This window comes from Narcine bancroftii, chromosome 4 (assembly GCF_036971445.1).
Source record: "Narcine bancroftii isolate sNarBan1 chromosome 4, sNarBan1.hap1, whole genome shotgun sequence".
In the NCBI taxonomy this organism is placed as follows: domain Eukaryota; kingdom Metazoa; phylum Chordata; class Chondrichthyes; order Torpediniformes; family Narcinidae; genus Narcine; species Narcine bancroftii.
Genome location: NC_091472.1, coordinates 21,228,204 through 21,251,621, shown reverse-complemented (window position 1 = coordinate 21,251,621; position 23,418 = coordinate 21,228,204). Strand labels below are relative to the sequence as shown.

Genomic DNA, 23,418 nt, shown 5'->3' with positions numbered 1-23,418 from the left:
AAGTGGAGGAGGACCTGCTTCGCCTATCAAATTTACGGGGGTTACAGATAGAGTTTACAGGAGGAAATTTATGTTTTCAAAATCCTGAAGACTTCGGCTTAGGGGAAGCTTTGAGAAGTTTGAAGGGCATCTAATCAGGATTTTTTTTCCCCACTCAGAGACAACTGCATTGTCTCGGTACATGCTCTCACAACATTTAAAAAGAATTTGAATAAGCACTTGAATCATTACTGTACAAAAGGGGACAATGTAGCAACTAGGCATAAATAGACAGAAGATTTCTATAATGATCAGAAATATTCTCATTATACAGTGTAATGCTGATATAACATGGGTGTCAGGGAACAAATTTAACACCCACGTTACAAGTAAAATTCACATTTACCTGATTTTGGAACCTTTCTATTGTGTGTCAGTTCCACTTCATTTACTTTAAGTGCACACACAGTTGGCACAGATTCCCCAAACATTCACCCCCTTCTCTACACTCAATCCTTTCTCAGAATCTATTGCTCCTTTCTCAGTATTGACCTTGTCAGAGAACTTTGACAAACAAAGATGTGTTACACTCTGCTGAGAATATCACCCTGCTGTGATGCTGGCACATAGCTGAACATAGGGAACACACGGAGAACATGGTAGTCATAAAGTCCTACATCACAAAGTTGCACACTGGCTCGCCCAGAGAGACGGGTCCAATGCACACCAATTCTCATTGGGTGACAGGTGTACAGACATTAACACATTGATATCTGGGTCTCCCAGGTGCCAATATTCATGACTCTATGTAATGCCTATATTAGAGAATTAATTTGCCATGACTCCACCCAGCTATTTATGCCATTAATTTCTTTTCATTAAAGTAATACAATCTAATAAAGCAAAAAAAACCAAATGACATAACATATTCATGAAGATCAGACAAAAGACTTTGCCCTCTATTCTGCAATGAAATAAATCATATCCTTAAGGAGGGTAAATTATAATAGCCTTAGTCCACTGAAACTGCAAAATAGCACACTTGTTAGGTCAAAATTCATTGGCTTTCACTGAAGAAATCTCCTTTCCCCCTATCCCCAAAACATATTAAAAATAAAATACTTGAGTTTGAGTTCCATTTTATAATAGGATCTTTACTCACTTTTAGTTAAAATTTGAAGATCTTCTACAGATGGGGGTCCAGCCTTCTTCTCATAAGGAATAACCGTCGTCAAATACTGTTCAGAAAGAGTAAAATTAACCATATTGCTCTTCCTAGTGTGGCATTAATAATATATTTCTTAATACACGCCATATTTTTACCAACATTTTTGTACACCTCCATTGGCTACAGGCTAAAACCAATGAAGAAAAGATCTGGAGAAAGAGCTTCTTGTGAAGTCAAGCTTTTGCACCATTACATGCTTTTTATAAACATGCTAGAACCATTAAATGTCAATCATTTAAACACATGGGTAAATAACAAAAATCACAATTGCTGCTCTAACTGAAGACCAAAGCAACAGACAGACAGCATTCTTAGGTGCAAACCAGATACAGAGGTAGGGATTTAAATGAAATAGAAAATAAAAAAATAACAAATGGAATCAGCTGAAGTGTGAAAAGTTATGCAGAATTTATAGCTGTGCATTTATTCTTCAGCGAAACAAGTGTAATAAAGCCTCCAATTGTTTAGAATGTAGACACCAAGTGATCTGTCATTATACAATACACAAAGCTGAAATATCACAAGAACTGAATAGTGTTCACCCCACTCTAATCAGTGATTTTGTTCTATTTAACAAGGGAGAGTCAATTCTCAAAGGACTCAGTTGTCAACTCACTTATGAATTGTAATTAGGATATGTACAAAGAAAATATGTAATCTGCAATCTTGGTTAAATCCTTTCGAGAGCTGTCAGCCTGTTACTACAGTTACGGAAATGCAATGGTTAGATTCTGATGAACTTGCATTTATACCTGTACATGGGAAACTGATCACTGAGCTCAATGAAGAAGATTACATGGACCATTGTGTATTTTATTTTAAAAGTTAGAAGATAGTAGACAGAGGTCCTAACTAACTGCAGTATTAAAAAGATGATTTCTTTTCTATTCATGAACAAAGGATGGTCACTGTGGGTGAACTATCCATCACTTGAAAAAGATCGAAAGTGTACTGATATATGTGATGGAATCCATCTGAATCAGATCCACTTCTTTAATAGATCTCATCTGATCTCAAACAGAAGACCATCTTTTATTTATAAAGCTTGGAGCACTGCATTCAATCTAGGCACGCGCACACACACACACACACACACACACACACACACACACACACACACACACACACACACACACACACACACACATATATATATATATATAAGCCATACAGAACAGTTCAAATAACACCTGATCCAAGAGGGTTAAATGGCAATGCTATCTAATAACTAGGCTTATACTCCTTTAATTATGCCGGTTTCACGGATAATCATGATTAAAGGATTTATTATGGTGAAAGAAACTAGTTTCTCAAATGAGAATTCAGAGTGATTTTGTAAACCAATACTTCACCCTCTTCCTTATAGATTCAACAAAGTTCACAATTCCAAAAGTCACCATCCTCTAAGTAAAGAAATTAACCTAAGAGTCATTGATCAATGGGGACACTCACTAGTCAGAATCTGTCAACCTGAGAAGGATCTGATTTTTCTCATTCCTTGCTCCCTGTCTCAATCTATGTCAGTAATTAACCCCAAATTCAAATACCTCTACCTGTCATGAACGTATATATAACCATCAAATCTCTCAAGCTTTTTCACTAAGATGTCAGTGGTCGATTATTTCAGATTATGGAATCCAGCATTTTCCACTTCTCAAATGTAGATTGTTAATCTTGTGATCACACGCAGATACAGCGTTATTACTCCATTGATGTTTCCTTCCCTATGAAAAATATTGTACGGCTATATTGTACTAAGATTTTCAATAGTTACAACCTCTGTATTACAGGGGTTTGCATTCCTAGAAAAGTCCATATTGTGATTTTCTGTAACATGAACCCATGTCATCTGTGTATACGCAAAGAGATGCAAGTTGAAAAAAAAGTGCTGATTTAATTACTTTTGTTCACATGTGAATTTTGCTTGTCTATCAAATTTCTGGGTTGTAATTTCCAAATTCTGTCAAGGCAAATTTATGTTCCCCCAAATCGTTGTATAGCCAAAGTTGCCTGTACTTTTTAACAATTATCTTTCTACTCTCTAATATTCTTCAAATCTGCCACAATTACTCTTTTTTGTTGCAAATTACTGGCCCATTTGCCAGTAAATAAAATTTAGCCTCCTAAATTCAAGACCAGTCTTTCTGGAACCCCTCACTTACATCATTCCAATCAACTTTCGTGTTCAGCAATGAATATTGAGAAGATTCTGATCAAACTCAGCAGCAAGAAGGAGGTTGAAGGTCTAGTGGTTCTAAGATAACAACCTCAGTAAGATGAAGGAGGTGACTGCCAACTTCAGAAGATGGGCTACAGACCACACCCCTGTCCACATCAATGTTGCTAAAGTGAAGAGATCAGATTGCTGCAAATTCCCAAGCACATTAACTTGACAGTCAAGAAAGCACCAAAGTCAAGGAAGTTCAGCAGGTCCCTCTTGCTAATCCGTTAGGATGTTCATAGAAGAAGTCTTTTCACTGTACTAGGTATAACAAGGTAAATGAACAACTTTAAACATACTCTCATGACAAATTATGATTTTGAAACCACCTGCTCATATGTATGCATGCACGTGTGTGTTATACAGGATTAGTAAATACGAATGTGGTATTAAACTGAAACCATAATATTAGAGCCAGCACCCTACTCGTTTGTCCAATTACTTTTGCATTTTGCTAATTATAGTCTTCTACACAATAAAGGAATACTATAAATCAGAATTATGTAAAGAACAAATAGTTCCTCAAATGCCACGTAGAATTTTTTTTAACCTATAGGTGGCACCATTTCATAGAAATGTTACCAATAACAATGTTAAGAATTTCATATTGTCTTGCTATATTTTAATTGCTCTCAATCATTTTATAAGACAAATAAAACCTAAGACAAATAAAACAAGTAAAATTCTAAATCAAGATGTTAGTTTTTTTATTGCTTTGAACAATCTATTTTTAGGTTAATTAATATTTGTACCTAGTTCCTTATACACAACCAATGGTTCTATTATTGCATCACTTGAACTTTGATTTGTCAAAGAGAAAGGCCAGCAATCACTGAAGCACAACTTCTCAAGACAACATCATGAGTGTGCCCCAGTATAAAAGAATGCCTTGTAATTACCACTACAGAGAGTTAATCTCAATATGTGAACATTTCTTTGTTTGCTGCTATGTTAATAAATGGCCCAAATCGAAAAAGTATTTAATTAGTTTTTTAAAAAAACGTTATAAAATGCACACCATCTACCCAGTATACAATCACAAATGATCCAAACTGCAACCACAGAAATAAGTGACTGGAAGGGAAGTAGAAGAATAAACCATATAAAGGCACCTGTTTCTCACCACCTGAGCTTCCAAATGTCTGGCGAAAGCCATTCTGAATGACATTTGAGAGTCCCTCCATGCTGAAACGCTGAAGCAAGAGAAAGCAGAAAAAGGACAGAGAAAGAGCATATGAAAATTACAAGCTCACAAGTGACAGCACACAGTGGGGACAAGAGAGATATAAGAATGAAGACCAACCATTTAACAAAGTTATCAACACACATTTTAAATGTCACTGTCAATCTTTCAAATATTCTATCAGTATAATGAGTTCTTAGTTAAACTCCTTCCACCAAATTCAATAGGTTCTTTTAAAGAAGTGCTCTTGTAATTGTTAAAAAAGAGATAAAATTTGAGATAAAGTACTATAACACATAATGATAGAAAAATGAAAGAATCATAGTTAATTAGATATTTCATCCTACCAAATAATGCCCCTTTTGCCCACCTCTTTTCCTGAATCTAAAAACTATTTCATCTGAACATCTGTTTTAATGCAAGGTAACTGAATAAAAATACATTAACTCTTTTCTTAGATGCTGACCAAATGCTTGAGTACAGGTGCCTAACCTTTTATCCAGGATTCCAAACACTGGCAACCTCAAAAACTGGCACTTTTTTCGGTAATGAAAATGTCTGACCGCCTCACTCTTAGCCCCTGCCATCTGTCATCCCAGCCTCCCCCACTCACCCACACCCACCCCCAGCCCCCAGCTGTCCGTCCATCACTTGCCCCCATCTTACTCCCAACGTCACGTTATGAATATGCCAAAATGTGCTGCTTTCACAGCAGGGATGCAATACTGATGAGCACAGAGCTCACTAGTGCCAGTGCGGTTCCAGCTGATTGGGGGATCTCGGGTAAGGAAGATGCCCATTGCTCCCGCATTGAGCCAGCTGCAGCCTCCTTCTCCCCCGCTGGGTGCTCGGGGCTGAGAATCACATTTCCATCGAAGGTAAGACAGGACGGGGACGGCAGCAGGTTTAGGGGTCTGAATCAGTTTTATTTTGAAGTAAAACTTCAAAATAAAAAAAATGCTAGTGATATTATGGTCTTTGTTTATCTAAATTCATTTAACATCCCGCACCCCTTGCTTTGTGTGATTTCGCATGATCTTGAAACATTACATTTGCTTAAAGGGACCGCCATTTTAAAATGATTCCGAGATCCAGAAGATTTCGAACAACGGCAGACAATCCCAGATAAAAGGTTAGGCCCTTGTAGTTCCAGCACTATTTGTTTTGTTTCATAATGTTATAGAGTTATCAAGCTGACAGTATGCACCATACTTAAAACAACGTGTTAAATAGGAGATATTGATAGTAATGTTATAAATAATTTATGCATTGAATTTTTATGCAGATAAACTCTTTTATTATAATTTTTCATGGTTAACAGAATTCAAATAATCTGAAGCACTATTTTACCCAAATTCCATCTTTGGGTATTATCAGAGCTCTGAACAAGAATTTGAAAGACAAACCCAAAGAGCCTAATAGCAAACTGGAAGAAATGAAACATTTTTTTCCTAGTTAACATTAACAAAAATTGAATAATTTTAAGAAAACACTGAAATATAATATTTCATAGAATTAACTGGCCTCCCAATACCACATCTTCAGAAATGTCGCAACATATAATTAACCATATCAATATCTTACAATAAAGTCATTTTGATGTTGGATTGTTCCCTTCATCAAATGCAATGTCATCACAGTGCGCTGGTGTTGCTTGCACAGGCTCTGGGGAAAAAAATTACTAGAGCCAGAAAAATTCAACAGAAAATCTGATAAATTTTCTCCAAGTTCAGTTGTTTAAGTAACGGATGCCAAAATGTGTTTTTTTTCTACCCTTTGAGGATTTTGGATGCCTTGGATGTAAGCAACAAGGATAAAGCTGCATTTATTGCCCTGAGGAAACTATGCAAGTCTTTTGCCCAAATAACTATGGTGAGGTTAAACATAAAGTCAAAGTTAGACAGCAGAAACAGGCCCTTCAGTCCAACTTGGAATGTTGGAAAGTACACAGACATGCACTTTGGTAGAAGAAATAGACGGGTAGGGTAGACTATTATTTAGATGGGGAGAAAATTCAAATTTCCAAAATCCAAAGGGACTTGGGAGTCCTAGTGCAGGATACCCAAGAGGTTAACCTTCAGGTTGAGTTGGTGGTGAAGAAAGTGAATGCATTGTTGCATTCATTTCTAGAGGAATAGCATACATGACCAGGGATGTAATGCTGAGACTCTCTAAAGCAATCGTGAGAACTCATCTGGAGTAGTGTGTAGTTATGGATGCCTTATTTGAGAAAAGACATGCTGCCATTAGAGAGGAATCAGAGATTAAGAACAATTATACCAGGAATGAAAGGGTTAGCACATGAGAAACATTTGTCGGCTCTTGGACTGTTATCGTTGAAATACAGAAGGATGAGGGAGGGCCTCATAAAGGCATTATGAATGCTGAAGGGACTGGACAGAGTTGATGTGGCAAGGGAGGGGAGTTGAGGACATGGGGCATAACTTCATGAATAGAATGGAAGAGCAGATTCGATGGACCAATGGGCCTACTTCTGCGCCTAGATCTTATGATCTTGTGAACGTGTCCATGCCAAGAAAGAGCCAAGACACAGACTCTCCCATGTGCCTGAATTGGGCCCCAAGCTCTATAAATATTTATTATACATGAACCTGTCCAAATATCTTTAAAAATATTATAATTGTACCTGTCTCTACCATTTTATTTGGTAGCTTGTTCTCTAAACACACTATCCTCTGTGTGAAAAACTTACCCCTTGGGCCCCAATTAAATCCTTTGAGTTGCAGATTCCCTTACCCTGGAGAAAAGATTACAACCATATCTATGCCCCTTGTGGTTTTATATAATTAAGAGATTAAGATCCATAAGTACATAGTTCCCTGAAAGTGGTGACACTAATAAACAAGGAGTTGAAGGTGGAATTCAGCAAGCTTGCCTTCATTGGACAGATCATTCAATGCAAGAGTTACATAGAAGAGTACAGCACAGGAACAGGCCTTTCAACCCAAGTTTGCCAAACATGCTGTCCAAATTGAACTAAAACTCTGCTATTTGCACCTGAAATATACATCACTCCATCATATTCTTGTGTCCTCTTAAATGCTACTATTGTATCTACTTCAACCACTACTCCTGCCAGCCCATTCCTTTTTAAGGTCGCCCCTCTCAGCCTCCAGTGCTCCAGGGCAAAATAACTCAGCTTATCTTTATAACACAAGCCCTCCAAGTTCTAGTAACAGCCTTATCGAATAGACTGCCAAGAGTAGTAGTGGAAGTCGATACAATGTTAACGGTTAAGAGGTTTCAAGATGGACACATAAATATGAAGGGAATAGAGGGATATCTATCAGTTGCAAGCAATAGAATGCTCCAAATAAAAATAAAAATCTATCTAACTCTTTTATTCAATGACCCATCCAATCACCTCCATGTTAAGGGAACTATATACAGTAAAATCTCATTAGAATGCGGTTGTTGGGGTCCAAGATTTCATAAGTTACAGCCAAGTCGTGGAACAGATACATATGTCAGAATCCCCACGGATAATCAAACCCAAATAGCCACCCTCCCCACTGCAGGACTACGGGGCTGGGGCGGCCGTGGGGGGCTGTAGGCAGTGGGGAGGGGGGCTGTCAGGCAACTGCCCCTGCCCCGACTCAGGAGCCTGCGTTTGCTCCGCGGCACCTCTTCCCCGGACCTTTCAGGTGGCAGAACACCGACTTCATCGCTGCCACCTGAACATCCCTTCGCAGATACCCGCAGCCGGCTCTGGAGCCGCATTCTCACGGCGATTCCACCTTAAAGCGGCTCATAACTCACAATTTCAATGAAAGAAAGCAAGTGCATTCTTTTAATATTGGGATTCTGAATTTTAATCAACTTATTTGCAAAGTTTGGAGTCCACAGACACCCGCGCTATAAGCAATTCCGCGGATTAACGAATCGCATTCTAACGAGGTTTCACTGTACTTCTTAATCTCTATGTTCTACAACTCTGTGGGACTCTGCCATTCGTTGTGTATGAACTGCCTTGGTTTAACCTCCTAAAATTCTTATATTTTTCTGGGTTAAATTCTATCTGTCATTCCTTTGCTCACTTTCCCAGTTGGTCTAGATCCTGTTGTGACCTTAGATAACTTTAATCACTGACTAAACACCACCAACTGTGGAATAATTCATAAACCTTTTCATCATGTCACCTACATTCTCATCCAAATTGTTAATATGTTATGGGATATCAAATTCCAATCCAAAACAAATGAAAAATAATACATTATGATCAATCAGATAAAGTAACAGCAGTATTTTCTTTAATTTCTCTCATATTTATTGATTCAAAATATTACGTGCACTTCAAGTTGATCTATCAAAGTTAAACTATGAATTTGTAAACCAATGCTTAGTGATAAGGTCTGACAACTTGTTCTTGGTGTTAAAGATCACAGATCATGTTCTGAAGGTTAGACAAGATGTCAGAACCAAAGCAACCAGGTAATAAAACAAAAAAAGTCTTCATTATAAACTAGTTGAAAAGTCAGTTAGTTATTTGTTATCCTTGCTTTGCTGAATTTAATAAATGAGAGATAGAAAAAAAGTCAGTTTGTTGAAATTGAAATCTTCTATTTAAATTTTCAAATTTACCTCCAAGAAGCATAATCATCAAACCTTGACCGTGGTCAAATTAATTGCATCAGCTCTCCCTCTGCATTTTTAAAAGTTGAAGCAGCCACACTCCAAATCGTGAAAATCTTAAAAGTCATAAAAGCAACAGTGGGCAAAAGAGAGATACTTAACCAGATCAATTATGCAAATTGGTTTTGTGTTTTACAAAGGCAGAGTATTTAGAATTTGGCAAGTCAATAGGCAGATATGCTGTCATTAATAAGTCATTTTTGAATATAGTATTTCAAACCAGAGAGAAATATCTGCATTGGGACCCTGCTTCTCAAGGAATACTGAATATGGAATTCTATCTCTAAAATATTAAAGATCTCTAGTAAGAATCACAGCTACAAAACAGAATTACAAATGAATTTAGAAGATTCGAAAGACAAAAAATAATTATAGGCTAATCCCAAACCCTCACTTTTATGCAGGAATGCATTCACATTGTTATGAAATTAAACCTCCTTCAAAATACACATTCAGTTTCTCCAGCATATAGTATTAATTCTTTTCCTATATTAATCTACTGAATTAACTCAGCAGGAGAACATTGTATCTTCAAAGAAGATGCAATAAAAGGCATGTTCAGATTTTGCAATGCTAATCTGTATATTGATATGGAGGAAGGCCCACTGCAAGAAAATTTGATTTTATAACAGGCTTTAAATGATCAGGATGAATAAACTGATTTACAGACAACTGCAATGTAAATATTGAGAATTCAGCACACTTGGAACAGCAACACCATGTGGCATGACATTCTCCAGATGTGGTGCATTCCCTGAACATAAAGAACAAAAACATTTGATTTCTGTCCTGCAAATAAACTTTCATCTCCTTAGTTGTTCACCTGTTTTTTTTTCTCCAAAGCATTAATCAACAAGGGTCTGATGACACAAATTATACGATGTGGGAGCTAAAGTTATTCTAAAAGGAGCTAAAGTTATTCTAAAAGTTATTTGTGTTGCAGCTAAAATAATGAGAGTACTGGAATGCATAGTTATAATTCAATCCCCTGCTCTCATTTTAATCTGTTGGAGTCCATATCTGAAAGTGTATCTCTGACAGCCTGCAGTAAATTAATAGGACAGCCCAAACTCCCCTGTGACTGGATCAGTGTTGCAGCCATGAAATTTTAAATTACTGCTTGCCCTGCTGCCCCCAACCCCACCTTAAGGGACAGTCCTTTCGCAGGAGAATACAACAAGCGACAATAAAGCTCTGTTTCCCTATACTACTGATTCATCAACATCACTCAGTTATTTTTCTCCTCAATAAAATTTCTCCTACTGACAAATTGATTGCTTCCCATTCTGCAGAACAGTTTGCTGTTTTTTTTTTAAAAAAATCATCAGATAAATTAGTCACAAAGTATACCAAGAGATTTGCTCTTCCGCTGGTCTCGCCATGACTCACCGTTCCTGGCATGTGGCTTTTCTCTCGCTTTCCGTTTTGGGGACTTCCATTCCTCTGTTTCGTTTTCTTTCTCACTGTTTCCCTGTGCTCTTTCTGTCTGTTTTGAACCTCGATAAGTATGGAAATGAAGCTGTTTTTCACCTCTTTTTCAAACTCCAGCTCATCACGCAAAGCCAGCTGTTGAACCAACTCTTCTGAATAGTCTTTTATTGCAGTCTCAATTTCCTCCAAAAGCTCATTTAATTCAGCCATGGGCAATCGCTTCACACCTGTAAAAAAAATGTTTGACATAAATTGAACGTACGATTTGGTGGAATTCATGGAATTTAATATTTTAATGATTTTGTGCATCAAAATGTCCAATAAATCTGCATCTGTATCATTATACCATGTATTGAGAAATCTGTTGCAATCAACTGGAAACAGCAAATTCGCCTTAGCGAACTTTCAATATCAATAGCATTTTCTCAGAACATACTTATTAGATAAGAAATATGATTCTCAATCAACTGGCTAACCACAAAACAGGCACAGAGAAGAAACTCCAGGTGCTGAAATCTGGAGCAAATAGGGTTTTGACCAGAAACTTCCACAGATGCTGTTTGGGCCACAGATCCTCCAGCAAGTTTGTTTTTAGCCACATATCTTTTTTTTTCTCCAAAAACAGACTTTATTCACAATGAATTATTTACAAAAAAGAAAATCATTCAGTCTTTTTACACCCACAATATCCATCGCATCTATACATTCCCATCAATGGATATTGATACATTTGTTCTGTAAATATAGTATTACCACCTCTGTGGCACCTTGTCACCTTTTCCCCCTTTGTTGTTTGAGAGACTTCCCCTCGGTTTCAGCTCCTTAATGCCCATTAATGGGAGCACTCTTAACTGCAGTCCTTCCCCACAGCTCTCGTGTTGGTTGCACCAAGCATCTGTGTGTCCCCTAGCAAGTACTCCTGCAGCTTGAAATGTGCCAGTTGGCAGCATTCCCTTGCCGACATTTTCACGTGCTGAAAGACCAGGGCAGGCCAAAGTGCGTCTTTCACTGAATTGATGTTTTTAGCCGCAAATCAGAAAATGTAGATCTAGATGATAAATGTTAACTCACCTATTTGGCATGTGATTGAACACTACAGCACTGTGCACTCACTTTCCTTTAACTTGTGTCAACACATGCTCATGGATTTAAAGCAAAATAAAAAGGTATCTTTCATCTTAGTCCACAAATATTTCCATCACACTTAAATAATAATGCTTTATCCTTAATTTCACTGTGCAGTATATATTTTTCATTTCCTTTCGTCTTCACAATTCATAAATGACTTTCCCAGCTGCTCACCAGTGATTGAACCTTGAGCTAGAAGATGCATCCTAGGCTTCTCATTCTTCCCCTGCCTACTCAAAACTAAATGATAATATATACATATATGCACCGAAATCCAATTTGCTGCAGATGAACAGGTACTTTGTAAAATAAACTACAATACATTAAAGTGTTAATAAATATAATTAAATAGTAAATTATATACCCTCGCCTGCCACTATTTTGTTTACTCATTATTTCTGTATTGTATGACTGAAGCCTATTTATTACCGGAGACAACGTAATTCTAGTATTTTACTCTTCGCAATCAATTCTGTAAAACACATTTCTGCTAAAAGTACTAATTCAGCCACCCTTCCCTTTAATGAACTTCAAGGAAATTAAAAACCAGCCTAGATTTCCTGTGCATTATTTATGAATGTTTGGAAAATCTCAGGCCTTGATATCTTAGACAACACAATCTAGTAAGCAGAGTGTGACAAACTGAAAAAAAAACAATGCTATTTAATAATTGAATTTTGAAATTTGCATTCCCTAACACTAATCATGAGTCAGAGTCCAGTGGCCTGATGTTAGAACAGCCTCTCCCATGTTAGAAAAGGGAAAAACTGGTCAACTTCAGGAAGCAGGCTGGAGCACAGGCCCTTCTACTGTATGCATCAATTGCGCCGAGGAAGAGATGGTGGAGAGCTTTACGTTTTAGGGATCAATATGACCAAAAACCTATCCTTAACCAATCATGTTGATGCTACAACCAAGAAAGCACATCAAGGCTTCTACTTCTTCAGAAGCCCGAGATGTTAGGCATGGGCCTAGCGTACACGAACTCAGAATGCTCGTCTTGACTATACTTCTGTTAAAACTTTGTTTAGTAAGATGAGTGTGAATGAACACTGACAGATGTATTTGAAGAATGGCTCACAGATAATGCAGCTACGTCCTCTTGGCTGGTCATAGACAAAAGAACAGCAAGAAGTGATACATCTCATCAGGGATCCTTCATAAATTTATTGCGCCTCAGCATCAAAATTTTTTGCTGTGCTGCAGCGTCATAGAGCAAACATTCAAATTAAGACCATCTTATGACATGGCTATAAAAAATAAAAATAATAGTTCACAAAAAGTAAGTCTTTGGTTTATTGATTATTCAGGAATCTGATGGCAGCGGCGAAGAAGCTGTCCTTGTGCCATTGAGTGCTCGCCTTTAGGCTCCTGTACCTTTTTCCTGATGGGAGCAGAGTGAAGAGGGCGTGGCCTAGGTAGTGAAAGTCTTTGAGGATAGAGGCTGCTTTTTTAAGTCACCATCTCATGTAGATATCCTCAATGGAGTGAAGTCTCTAACCAGGGAAGTGGTTGAGGCTGCCTCATTAAACATATTTAAAATTCGGTTAGATAAATTTTTACATGATAGAGGAATTAGGGGATATGGGGAGAAGGCAGGTAGGTGGAGTTAGGTCATAAATTAGATCAGCCATGATCGTATTGAATGGTGGAGCAGGCTCGATGGGCCATTTTTGGTCTACTCCTGTTCCTACTTCCTATGTTCCTATGTCTGGTGCCTATGATGTTGCAGGCCGAGTTAACAACCCTCTAGAGTTTATCCTTGCCCTGAGAGTTGGTGCCTCCATACCAGGTAGTGATGCAACCGGCCAGAAAGCTCTCCTGTAGAAGTTTACGAGAGTTTTTGGGTGACATACCAAATCTCTTTAGACACCTCACAAATTATAGCCACTGGCGAGCCAGTAGAGTTCTGAAGGAAATTCTTGAGTAACTCATCCCAATGAATCTGTTTATAATGACATTAAATTTGTATCTTTCATTTAGCATATAGTGAATGGGACTTTCTTTCAACTGAAAGAGCTTTTGGTCAAACCTCCCAAATAAGGAGCTGTAACAGCAGATTCAATAATCTGACAGCCCTGGGCCAATAAGATCCTGTCTCTGATGTTTAATAGTCAGGAAATTTCAAAAGGAATTCATCATGAGAAGTGCTCTGTGTCGCCGTGCTGAAGAACTAGACCTTGGTTGCACTGCATTCTCCCACCACAAATCTTCTGCTGAAAAGAACAATTCCTTCAATTCAGACATTAAAAAAAAAATCACAGCTCTCTTCCCCTGCCTCACCTACCACCCCTCCAACCTCTGCATTCAATGAAAACTCTCCCCTTTTTCAATCTCTATGTCTCCATTTCAGGAGACAAACTATCTACAGACATCTTCTATAAGCTCATTAATTCCTACAGTTACCTCGACTTCACCTCTTCCTACCCTTTTTTCTGTAAGGATGCTATTCCTTTCTCTCAATTCATCCATTTCTGCCACATTTGCTCCCAAGATGAGGCCTTCCATTCAAGGACATCTGAGATGTCCTTCAGAAAATGTGGCTACCCCTATTGCTATTAATTTAGCCCTCACCCATATCCCACATAATCCCTCGCCCAGATATTAGAAGAACAGGGTTCTCCTTCTCCTCCATTCACACCCCACCAGTCTCCTCATCTAACATACAACTCACCAAATTTCTGCCAGCAAAGCAGGATCTCACCACCAGACATCGCTTCCATTCCCCTCCTCTCATTGCTTTCTGCAGGAATTGCTCCCTCTGTGATTCCCTTCTCATTCCTACCTACCAATTGCCCCCACAACCACACTCCCCTCTGTCCACTACCTACCCCATGACCACAGGAGGTGCTACACCTGCACTTACACCTCTTCCCTCCCCACTATTCAGGGCCCCAAACAGTCTGTCCAAGTGAAGAACACATCACTTGGAATCTGCAGGGGTCATTTACTGCATTTGGTGCTTCTGATGTGGCCTCTTCTACATCAGGGAGACTGGGCCTAGACTGGGAGATCATTTCATTCACCTTCAATCTGCCTGCTGCCAAAGCAAAAACCTCCCAGTGGCTAACCATTTTAATTCTGCACAACACTGACACATCTGTCCATGGTCTCATGTACTGCCAAATTGAAGCTACCTGCAAATTGGAGGAACACCATCTATTCAGCCTTGGCAGTCTTCAAGCATCAATATCAACTCTCCAATTTCCGTTAATCTCCTCTCTCTTTCCCTACCCCTCTGTCTCCTTTCCTCCAGCTTCCCACCCCCTTCCCTTCCTTCACTTATCAGAGAATTGCCCTTCTTCGTCCTCTCCTCTCCCTTATCACTTCTCAGCTTTTATTTTCTCCCCTTGCACCTTTATCCACCTTTTACCTCTTATCGGTTATCCTGTGCACCTCCCCTACCCCTTTCCTCCCTGCTCTCCTCCTTCCCCCATGTTTTTATTCAGGCATCTACCTGTTTTTCCAGGTTCCTGACGAAGGGGTCAGGCCCAAAATTTTGATTGCCTTTTACTTCCAAGGGATCCTCGTGACCTCTGAGCTTCTCCAGCACTTCTGTGTACTGCTTTAGGTATGGAAAGAAGACTACTGGTGTATAAACTCTGAAATCCACCAAGCACACTCAATTTTTTATACTGTGTAAATTATGCTCAAACTTTGCAAAATTAAATGAAAACCTATTTGTTGGTTGCTAACTTAGTAAGAAGAACAAATTGAGGCTTTTGCATTTGGCACTTAGATATTTTTCCTCTCAAACAACCATGTTCATAACCCTGCATTTGCAGTGCCTTTTAAAACCAATTGGTCTAAATATGCCCAATATTTATTTCACTGCAGCCTTTATTTTCATTCATCCTTTTTGAAAATGTTTCATAACATTTAACATTCTCAAACTTTAATTGATTTCCTTTAATACAACATATTTTTTTCAAAATTAGAATCCATAAAACCGCCTTTCCATCATTTTAAGGCTATGACTGCCAGAGGTGCCTAGTGGGTGGTTTTATAAGCCCCTTTCACACCATCACATAGGTTGAACTGGCCAATTTAGCACGTCTGTAGCGGGTAATTTGGTGGTGTGAAAGGTCCCAACTGGGCAGGGCAAGTAAAAATCAACCGGGCTCTGATTCTTGGTGGGGGGATGTGTCAAAACCTGACCGAATGAACTCACTAATCACTCTGTGGTGGTATGAATGGTCTACTCGGCTTGCCAGGTACCATTAGTGACATTAGTGCCTGTGGGTTGGCATCAGTCTGGCAGTTATATTTCACAGCACTGCATGCCATGCTCTGACAGCCCCACCAACTGCACAGTTATAGTTCACAGTGCGGCCAGCCACGCTCCGACAGCCCCGGTGGCAGCTCTCTAACAGCCTCGCTGACCACATAGATATCCACGTTGTGAAATATAACTGTGCAGTCAGCAGGGCTGTCAGAGCACCATATGTAATACATCACTCCTGACACCACCACTGAAGGCAGGACCCCCCCCCTCACTTAAAATCCTGGGTTCCCAATGAACCAGGAAAATCATGGTGCAGTGGGGTGCAGCGTGGCCAGCAAGTTCACCCACTTCCTAGGAGGGTTGGTGGCGTGAAAGGGGCTGTAGAGTTCAAGCACCATCTTATTGTTCTCACGTTTTCCATGAGCGAATGTTCCATGAGCCCTTTCACCAGCTTCCAGTCTCCTCCCTCAGATAATCAAGGCAACCGCACTCTCTGATTCCTCTCCTTCCCCACATATTTCACAATCCTACAATTTATTGTGCATTTCATTACCTTGCTTTCCCTCTCTAAACTTACTCTCATATTTTTCCAGATTGTAATCAATCTTCTACTCACATAATTAGTTCATTTGCACTTAATATCTTTTTATGTAATTCTCTACTTTATGATCAATCACTGCCTGTAAATGTGTGTGAAAGTCAAAATGTCAGTGGGGAAAGAGCTGGGAATAAGCCCTGGTGAGATTGTTGTACAATGTGCTGGCACAAATTTGTGGACTGAATGTGCTGCTAAATAAAGCCATATTGTTGGTTTCCTTTATAAAATGGATTGAATGAAGATCTACTAGGACTAATGCCTGAAGAGGGCGCACAAAATCAGTGAACCGGTGCGGACTCGAAAGGCCAACATGGCCTGTTTCCGCTCCGTAAATGGTTAGATGGTTAAATGCAACAAAGTTTTCTTTATCACAAACAACTATTATTTTTTGTTTCATCTACAGAGAACCTCTCGTCTCAAAGAGTTGCTTAATTATTCACTAATTATATTCTTTATTTTTGGGGGGGAAAGGGGGGGTTGGACTAATTTGAGTTGGGTTATTAATGTGTAATAATTATTGGGGAGGGTATAGATTATTTAGATTACTGCTATTGTATTGTAATTTTATTATTTTATTCTTAATTTTTTTTTAATGTAATCCTATATGTTATTCATGTTATAAAATCTTAAATAAAGTTTTAAAAAAAACTAATTATATTGGGTGGAAGGGGCAGATAGTTACAAAACAAATATCTTAACAAGCTTGCCAAAATATCGACTTTGGCGAAAAAAAATCAATGGGTCGCTATTAAAATCCCACTTCACATATAAATATAAAATGAACTAGAGCACAATTAGTCTGGAGGGTTCAGCAAAAATAAATATTCAGCACAATTAACCCTTGGAGAACTGTTGTTTTTTTTTTCCAAAGAATACAAGGTAAACTATGAATATTTATTTTCATCTCTCAATAATGGTTGAGTAATAATGCAAAAAAGATGCCATTAAAGCTGAAGCTAGTCTCAAGCCTAGTGGGATCACCAAATAATAACATTATGATAGCACCGGCAATAAACAAAGAAACTACTGACACAAGCAAGAATGAAACTGCAAACCGACATATTGATTGGTCAAAACAAGTTGATCGAGGCAGCCTCGAGAAGGATTCATAGAAGGCATTTGTGATAGATAGTTCACTTGAACAGCATGTTACAAAACCAACAAGGGAGCATGCAATCTTAGATCTGGTTGTCTGTAAAGATACAGGTAAAATTAACAAATTTGTAGCTAGGGGTCCTCTCTGAAAGAGTGATCACAGTTTCTTTTTTGATGCAGGTGTTGGCCAAGAAAGTTAGATCCAAACCAATGTCTTGTGCTTAAACGAAGGAGACTGGAAGACAAGGCTACATGGGGTAAGGCTGTATGGAAGCTGCCCCGTTAGATGTATTTAGACAGATTTTTCAATAATAGAGGAATTAAGAGTATTGGAAAGTGTAGCTGAGTCCAGATTATCCATGATCTTATCAAGTAGCAGAGAAGGGTCAACAGGCTTGATGGTCTCCTCTTCTTACTGTTTATGTCCTTAAACAGTCTTTCATTTGAAAATTTGAACTTAAAATACATCAGTGTAATACAAATTTTATATTAGCTAGGTGTAATATTCTTCTGGTATCAAAATCTTAAATGACTTTTAAATCGGTTCTTGTTTAATTCAGATCAGTTTTCAGATCTATTGTCAGAGTACCTACACATCACATACAACCCTGAGATTCCTTATTCCTGCAGAATTACCACTAATTGGTAGTGTAAACATATAAACAAATAAAAGATATGTAAACAAACTGACTGTGCAATACAGAGAGAATAAAAGAAAATCAATAAAGTGCACGAGTCCTTCAACGAGTCCCTGATTGAGTTTGTCATTGAGGATTTTGATGATGGAGGGGTAGTAGCTGTTCCTGAACCTGGTGGTGCAGGCCTTGTGGCACCTATACCTCTTTCCTGATGGCACCAGTGAGAAAAGAGTGTGTGCTGAGTGGTGTGGGTCTTTGACGATTGCTGCTGCTGTCCAGTGGCAGCGTTCCTGAAGATGTACTCAATAGTTGGGAGGGCTTTGCTTGTGATGCCCTGGGATGTGTCCACTACCTTTGGAGGGCTTTACGCTCAAGGGTATTGGTGTTTCCCATACCAGATTGTGATGCAGCCACTCAGCACACTTTCCACCACACCTCTGTACAAATTTGCCAGGGTTTCTGGTGTTACACCAAACCTCCGCCAACTCCTGAGGAAGTAGAGGTGCTGACATGCTTTCTTCATGATGCCATTCATGTGTTGGGTCCAGGAAAGATCCTCTGAGATAGTGACTCCCAAGAACCTAAATTTCCTCATTCTCTCCACCTCTGATCCCCCAATGATCACTGGATTGTATCCCTCTGGCTTTCCCTTCCTGAAGTCAACAATCAGCTCCTTACTTTGGGTGACACTGAGTGCAAGGTTGTCATTGTTGCATCATTCATTCAAGTTTTCAAGCTTCATCTCATCGCCTTCCTTTTTACAACTCACTACCTTGGTACCTGGATTTCCTGGCTGTTTTCGTCAAACCAGTCCTTGTTTTTCCTGGAGGAGAAGCCCAGTACCTCTTCAGTGGATTGCAGTATGGTAGTCTTCAACTGATCCCAGAGGGTTTCAGGGGACGGGTCCGTGAGGCGGGTTGCAACTACTCTTTGCAGATGATGCCGCTTTAGTTGCCCATTCAGAGCCAGCTCTTCAGCGCTTGACGTCCTGCTTTGCGGAAACTGCCAAAATGTTTGGCCTGGAAGTCAGCCTGAAGAAAACTGAGGTCCTCCATCAGCCAGCTCCCCACCATGACTACCAGCCCCCCCCCACATCTCCATCGGGCACACAAAACTCAAAACGGTCAACCAGTTTACCTATCTCGGCTGCACCATTTCATCAGATGCAAGGATCGACAATGAGATAGACAACAGACTCGCCAAGGCAAATAGCGCCTTTGGAAGACTACACAAAAGAGTCTGGAAAAACAACCAACTGAAAAACCTCACAAAGATAAGCGTATACAGAGCCGTTGTCATACCCACACTCCTGTTCGGCTCCGAATCATGGGTCCTCTACCGGCACCACCTACGGCTCCTAGAACGCTTCCACCAGCGTTGTCTCCGCTCCATCCTCAACATCCATTGGAGCGCTCACACCCCTAACGTCGAGGTACTCGAGATGGCAGAGGTCGACAGCATCGAGTCCACGCTGCTGAAGATCCAGCTGCGCTGGATGGGTCACGTCTCCAGAATGGAGGACCATCGCCTTCCCAAGATCGTATTATATGGCGAGCTCTCCACTGGCCACCGTGACAGAGGTGCACCAAAGAAAAGGTACAAGGACTGCCTAAAGAAATCTCTTGGTGCCTGCCACATTGACCACCGCCAGTGGGCTGATAACGCCTCAAACCGTGCATCTTGGCGCCTCACAGTTTGGCGGGCAGCAGCCTCCTTTGAAGAAGACCGCAGAGCCCACCTCACTGACAAAAGGCAAAGGAGGAAAAACCCAACACCCAACCCCAACCAACCAATTTTTCCTTGCAACCGCTGCAATCGTGTCTGCCTGTCCCGCATCGGACTGGTCAGCCACAAACGAGCCTGCAGCTGACGTGGACTTTTTACCCCCTCCATAAATCTTCGTCCGCGAAGCCAAGCCAAAGAAAAGACCTTGGTACCATCAGCAAGTTTGTAGATGGTGTTATTGTCGTACTGAGCTACACAGTCATAGTGTAAAAAGTGAGTAGTGCAGGGGGCTAAGAACACAGCCCGTTGGTGCTCCGGTACTGATGGAGATTGTGGAGGAGAAGTTCTTACCAACCTTCACTGATTGTGGTCTGGAGGTGAGGAAATCCATGATCCAATTACATAATGAGGTGTTAACTCCCAGGTCTTGGTGTTTGCTGATCAGTTTTGAGGGGATTAAATGTTTCACAAATTTCATTTAGTGAGATTTTGTCATCTTTACATAACAAATCCCAATTTCTAAAACCAGCTTTCTTATCTTGGCACCAAAACAGCAATCTCAGTTTTTAGTAGGTCAATACGTCTGTCTCTGCAAGAAGGAGCTGTTTAAGGAATGCAATACGAGAAGCCAGCCAAGTATCCAAACTAAACTAGCATTAAAAATAAATGCTCAGTTTGAACAGAATTCAGATTCCAGCCATCTATCCTTCACACTCATCTCGAGTGAGATTTACATCTTTTTAAATTTAAAATGTGCAGTGTTCTCTTAAAAAGTCTAATCATGAAATTACTGAATTAAACTTGCACAACCTTTGTGGTTAGGAAACAATGCAATAAATTCAAGCTAAAGTAAATAGCAATGCAATAATAACCATTCACTTATTGTGATAATGGTGGTGGATAACAGGGTAGGGGTTGGCAGGAGGAGTTGTGGAAGAAGAAAAAGCATGAAAGATTTATCCAGGGATTTTTTTGATAATTTTTCAGGCTTTATTTCATTCAACAAAGCAAATCCTTTCACCTTGTTATGAATTCCAACTGAATACTCTACTTTTACATAAGTACAAGATGATTACAAATAAGGAAATTATTCTATTGAGCCCATCTTAAACTATCCATCCAAAAAAATCTTCTTACCATAATATCTATTTATTTCTATAATAATTTTAGAATCTTGAGTCAATACAATTTAAAATGTTTATTGTTCTTTTTGAAGTAATACTTCGGACAACTGTCTTAAATTTAACTGCAGTTAAATCACTCACTGGAGGAACAGGCTCCACAAATATCCCTATTCTCAACGATGCTGAACACACCATGCAAAAGGTAAAGCTGAAGCAGTTGGATGAGTGCTTAGCCCATTGCTCTACTCATTATACACCCATGACTGTGTGGCCAGGCACAATTTCAATGCCATCAACAAGTTTGCCAATGACGCCACGGTCGTCAGAAGAATCACAAACGGCAATGAAGAAGCGTACAGGAGGGAGATAGATCAGCTTGTTGAACGGTGCAATGACAACAACCTTCCACTCAATGTCAGCAAAACCAAGGAGATGATTGTGGACTTCAGGAGGAAGTCAGGGGAACACGATCCAATCCTCATGGAGGGCTCAGTAACTGAGATAGTCAGGAACTTAAAATTCCTCATTGTCAACATCTCCAAGGATCTGTCCTGGAGCCTCCACATTGATGCAATCACAAAGAAAGCTTGCCAGCAGCTATACTTTGTGAGATGTCTGAGGAGATTCAGTATGTCACCGAAGATTCTCGAAAACTTCTACAGGTGTACCATTCTGACTGGTATAGAGGCACCAACTCTCAGGACAAGAATAAACTCCAGAGGGTTGTTAACTCAGCCTGAGACATCAAAGAACCAGTCTTCACTCCATCGAGGACATATACATGAGGTGGTGTCTTAAAAAAGCTGCCTCTCTCCTCAAAGATCCCCACCACCCAGGCCATGCCCTCTTCACTCAGCTACCATTGGGAAAAGGTACAAGAGCCTAAAGGCGAGCACTCAACAGCACAAGGACGGCTTCTTCCCCACTGCCATCAGATTCTTGAACCAGACACTGCTTTACCTTTTGTGCACTTTTATTTTTATATTTTATAGTAATGTTCCAAGGTGGTTATATTATGAATATTGTAAGGTAAAACATCATGAGATGGGAATGTGTAAGGAGTTACCCTGTACAGGGCTGTAACAAGATGTGAATGCATCCTTGTACTTACAAGATAAGAGAGACATTGATGGATTGAGAGGCAGGAAGCTAGCAGGGAAAGGATAGCAACAGTTTTAGTCATTGGACAAGTAATGATATGATGATGTTCTAAGCACGTATCCAAGGGTATAAAAAATCACCATTTTGCTGATAACGGCAGAATGCATTCTCCGACTAACATGGTTAGTTGCAAGTGTTACAATCCGGTAATAAAGAACAAAGAACCCTGATTTCGACTCAGTCTGGTGTTTGTCTCACTCATTCATGAACAAAGCAGACCTAACAATGTTTGCATTATGGTACTGCTACAAAACACCGAATTTCATGACTTTTTCTTGGCAATAATTTCTGATGTAGAGCCAAGTGGATAGTGCATCTCAGATTCCTCCAATAGTCCCCAGCATGCTAAATGCCACCTGCAACCATTTTATTCACTCCATTTGATATTTTTTTTCAGACTTGCTCCAAAACTTGCTACACCCTTGGCCAAACTATACCAGTACAATACTGGTATCCTACTGTCAAAGTGGAAAACTGCCTATCCTGTCCATAAAAAGAAAGACAAATCTTACTGGGCCAATTACCACATATTCTCAACATTCTCAACTGTTTTTTGGCTATGAGCCATAAAAGAATAGAACATTATAGCACACAAACTGGCCTCTTTGGCCCTTCTAGTCTGCGCCGAAGCATTTTTTTGTTGCCTAGTCCCACTGACCTGCTCCCAGTCCATAGTCCTCCAAACCTCTCTCATCCATGTACCTGTCCAAATTCTTCTTAAATGGTAAAATTAAGCCCACATTCACCACTCCAGCTGGAAGCTCAGTCCACACCCCCACCACTGTCTGTGTGAAGAAGTTCCCTTAAAACTTGTCCCCTTTCACTCTTAACCCATGTTTCCTGGTTTGTATATCACCTACCCTCTATGGAAAATGATCTATCCACATTGACTCTGTCTATCCCCCTCATAATTTTAAATAACTCTATCAGATCTCCCCTCATTCTTCTGCACTCCAGGAAATAAAGTGCTAACCTATTTAACCTTTCCCTGTAACTCAGTTCCTGAACTCCGGACAATATCCTCGTAAA

At 39.7% G+C, this 23,418-nt stretch overlaps 1 protein-coding gene across 6 annotated transcripts in view; it reads right to left on the bottom strand.

Moving 5' to 3' along the window:
* Window positions 1-23,418, bottom strand: part of fez2b (fasciculation and elongation protein zeta 2b) — a 204,897-nt gene that overhangs the window by 67,836 nt on the left and 113,643 nt on the right. For all 6 annotated transcript variants that reach the window (XR_011355574.1, XR_011355573.1, XM_069930933.1 and 3 more), the window contains exons 5-6: window positions 10,654-10,922; window positions 1,142-1,217 (exon numbers count right to left, since the gene is read on the bottom strand). Coding sequence is in view for 4 of the 6 variants with exons in the window: in XM_069930933.1 (XP_069787034.1) it covers window positions 1,142-1,217; window positions 10,654-10,922 (345 nt within the window). In the remaining 2 variants the exon portion in view is untranslated. The remainder of the gene's footprint in view (window positions 1-1,141; window positions 1,218-10,653; window positions 10,923-23,418) is intronic.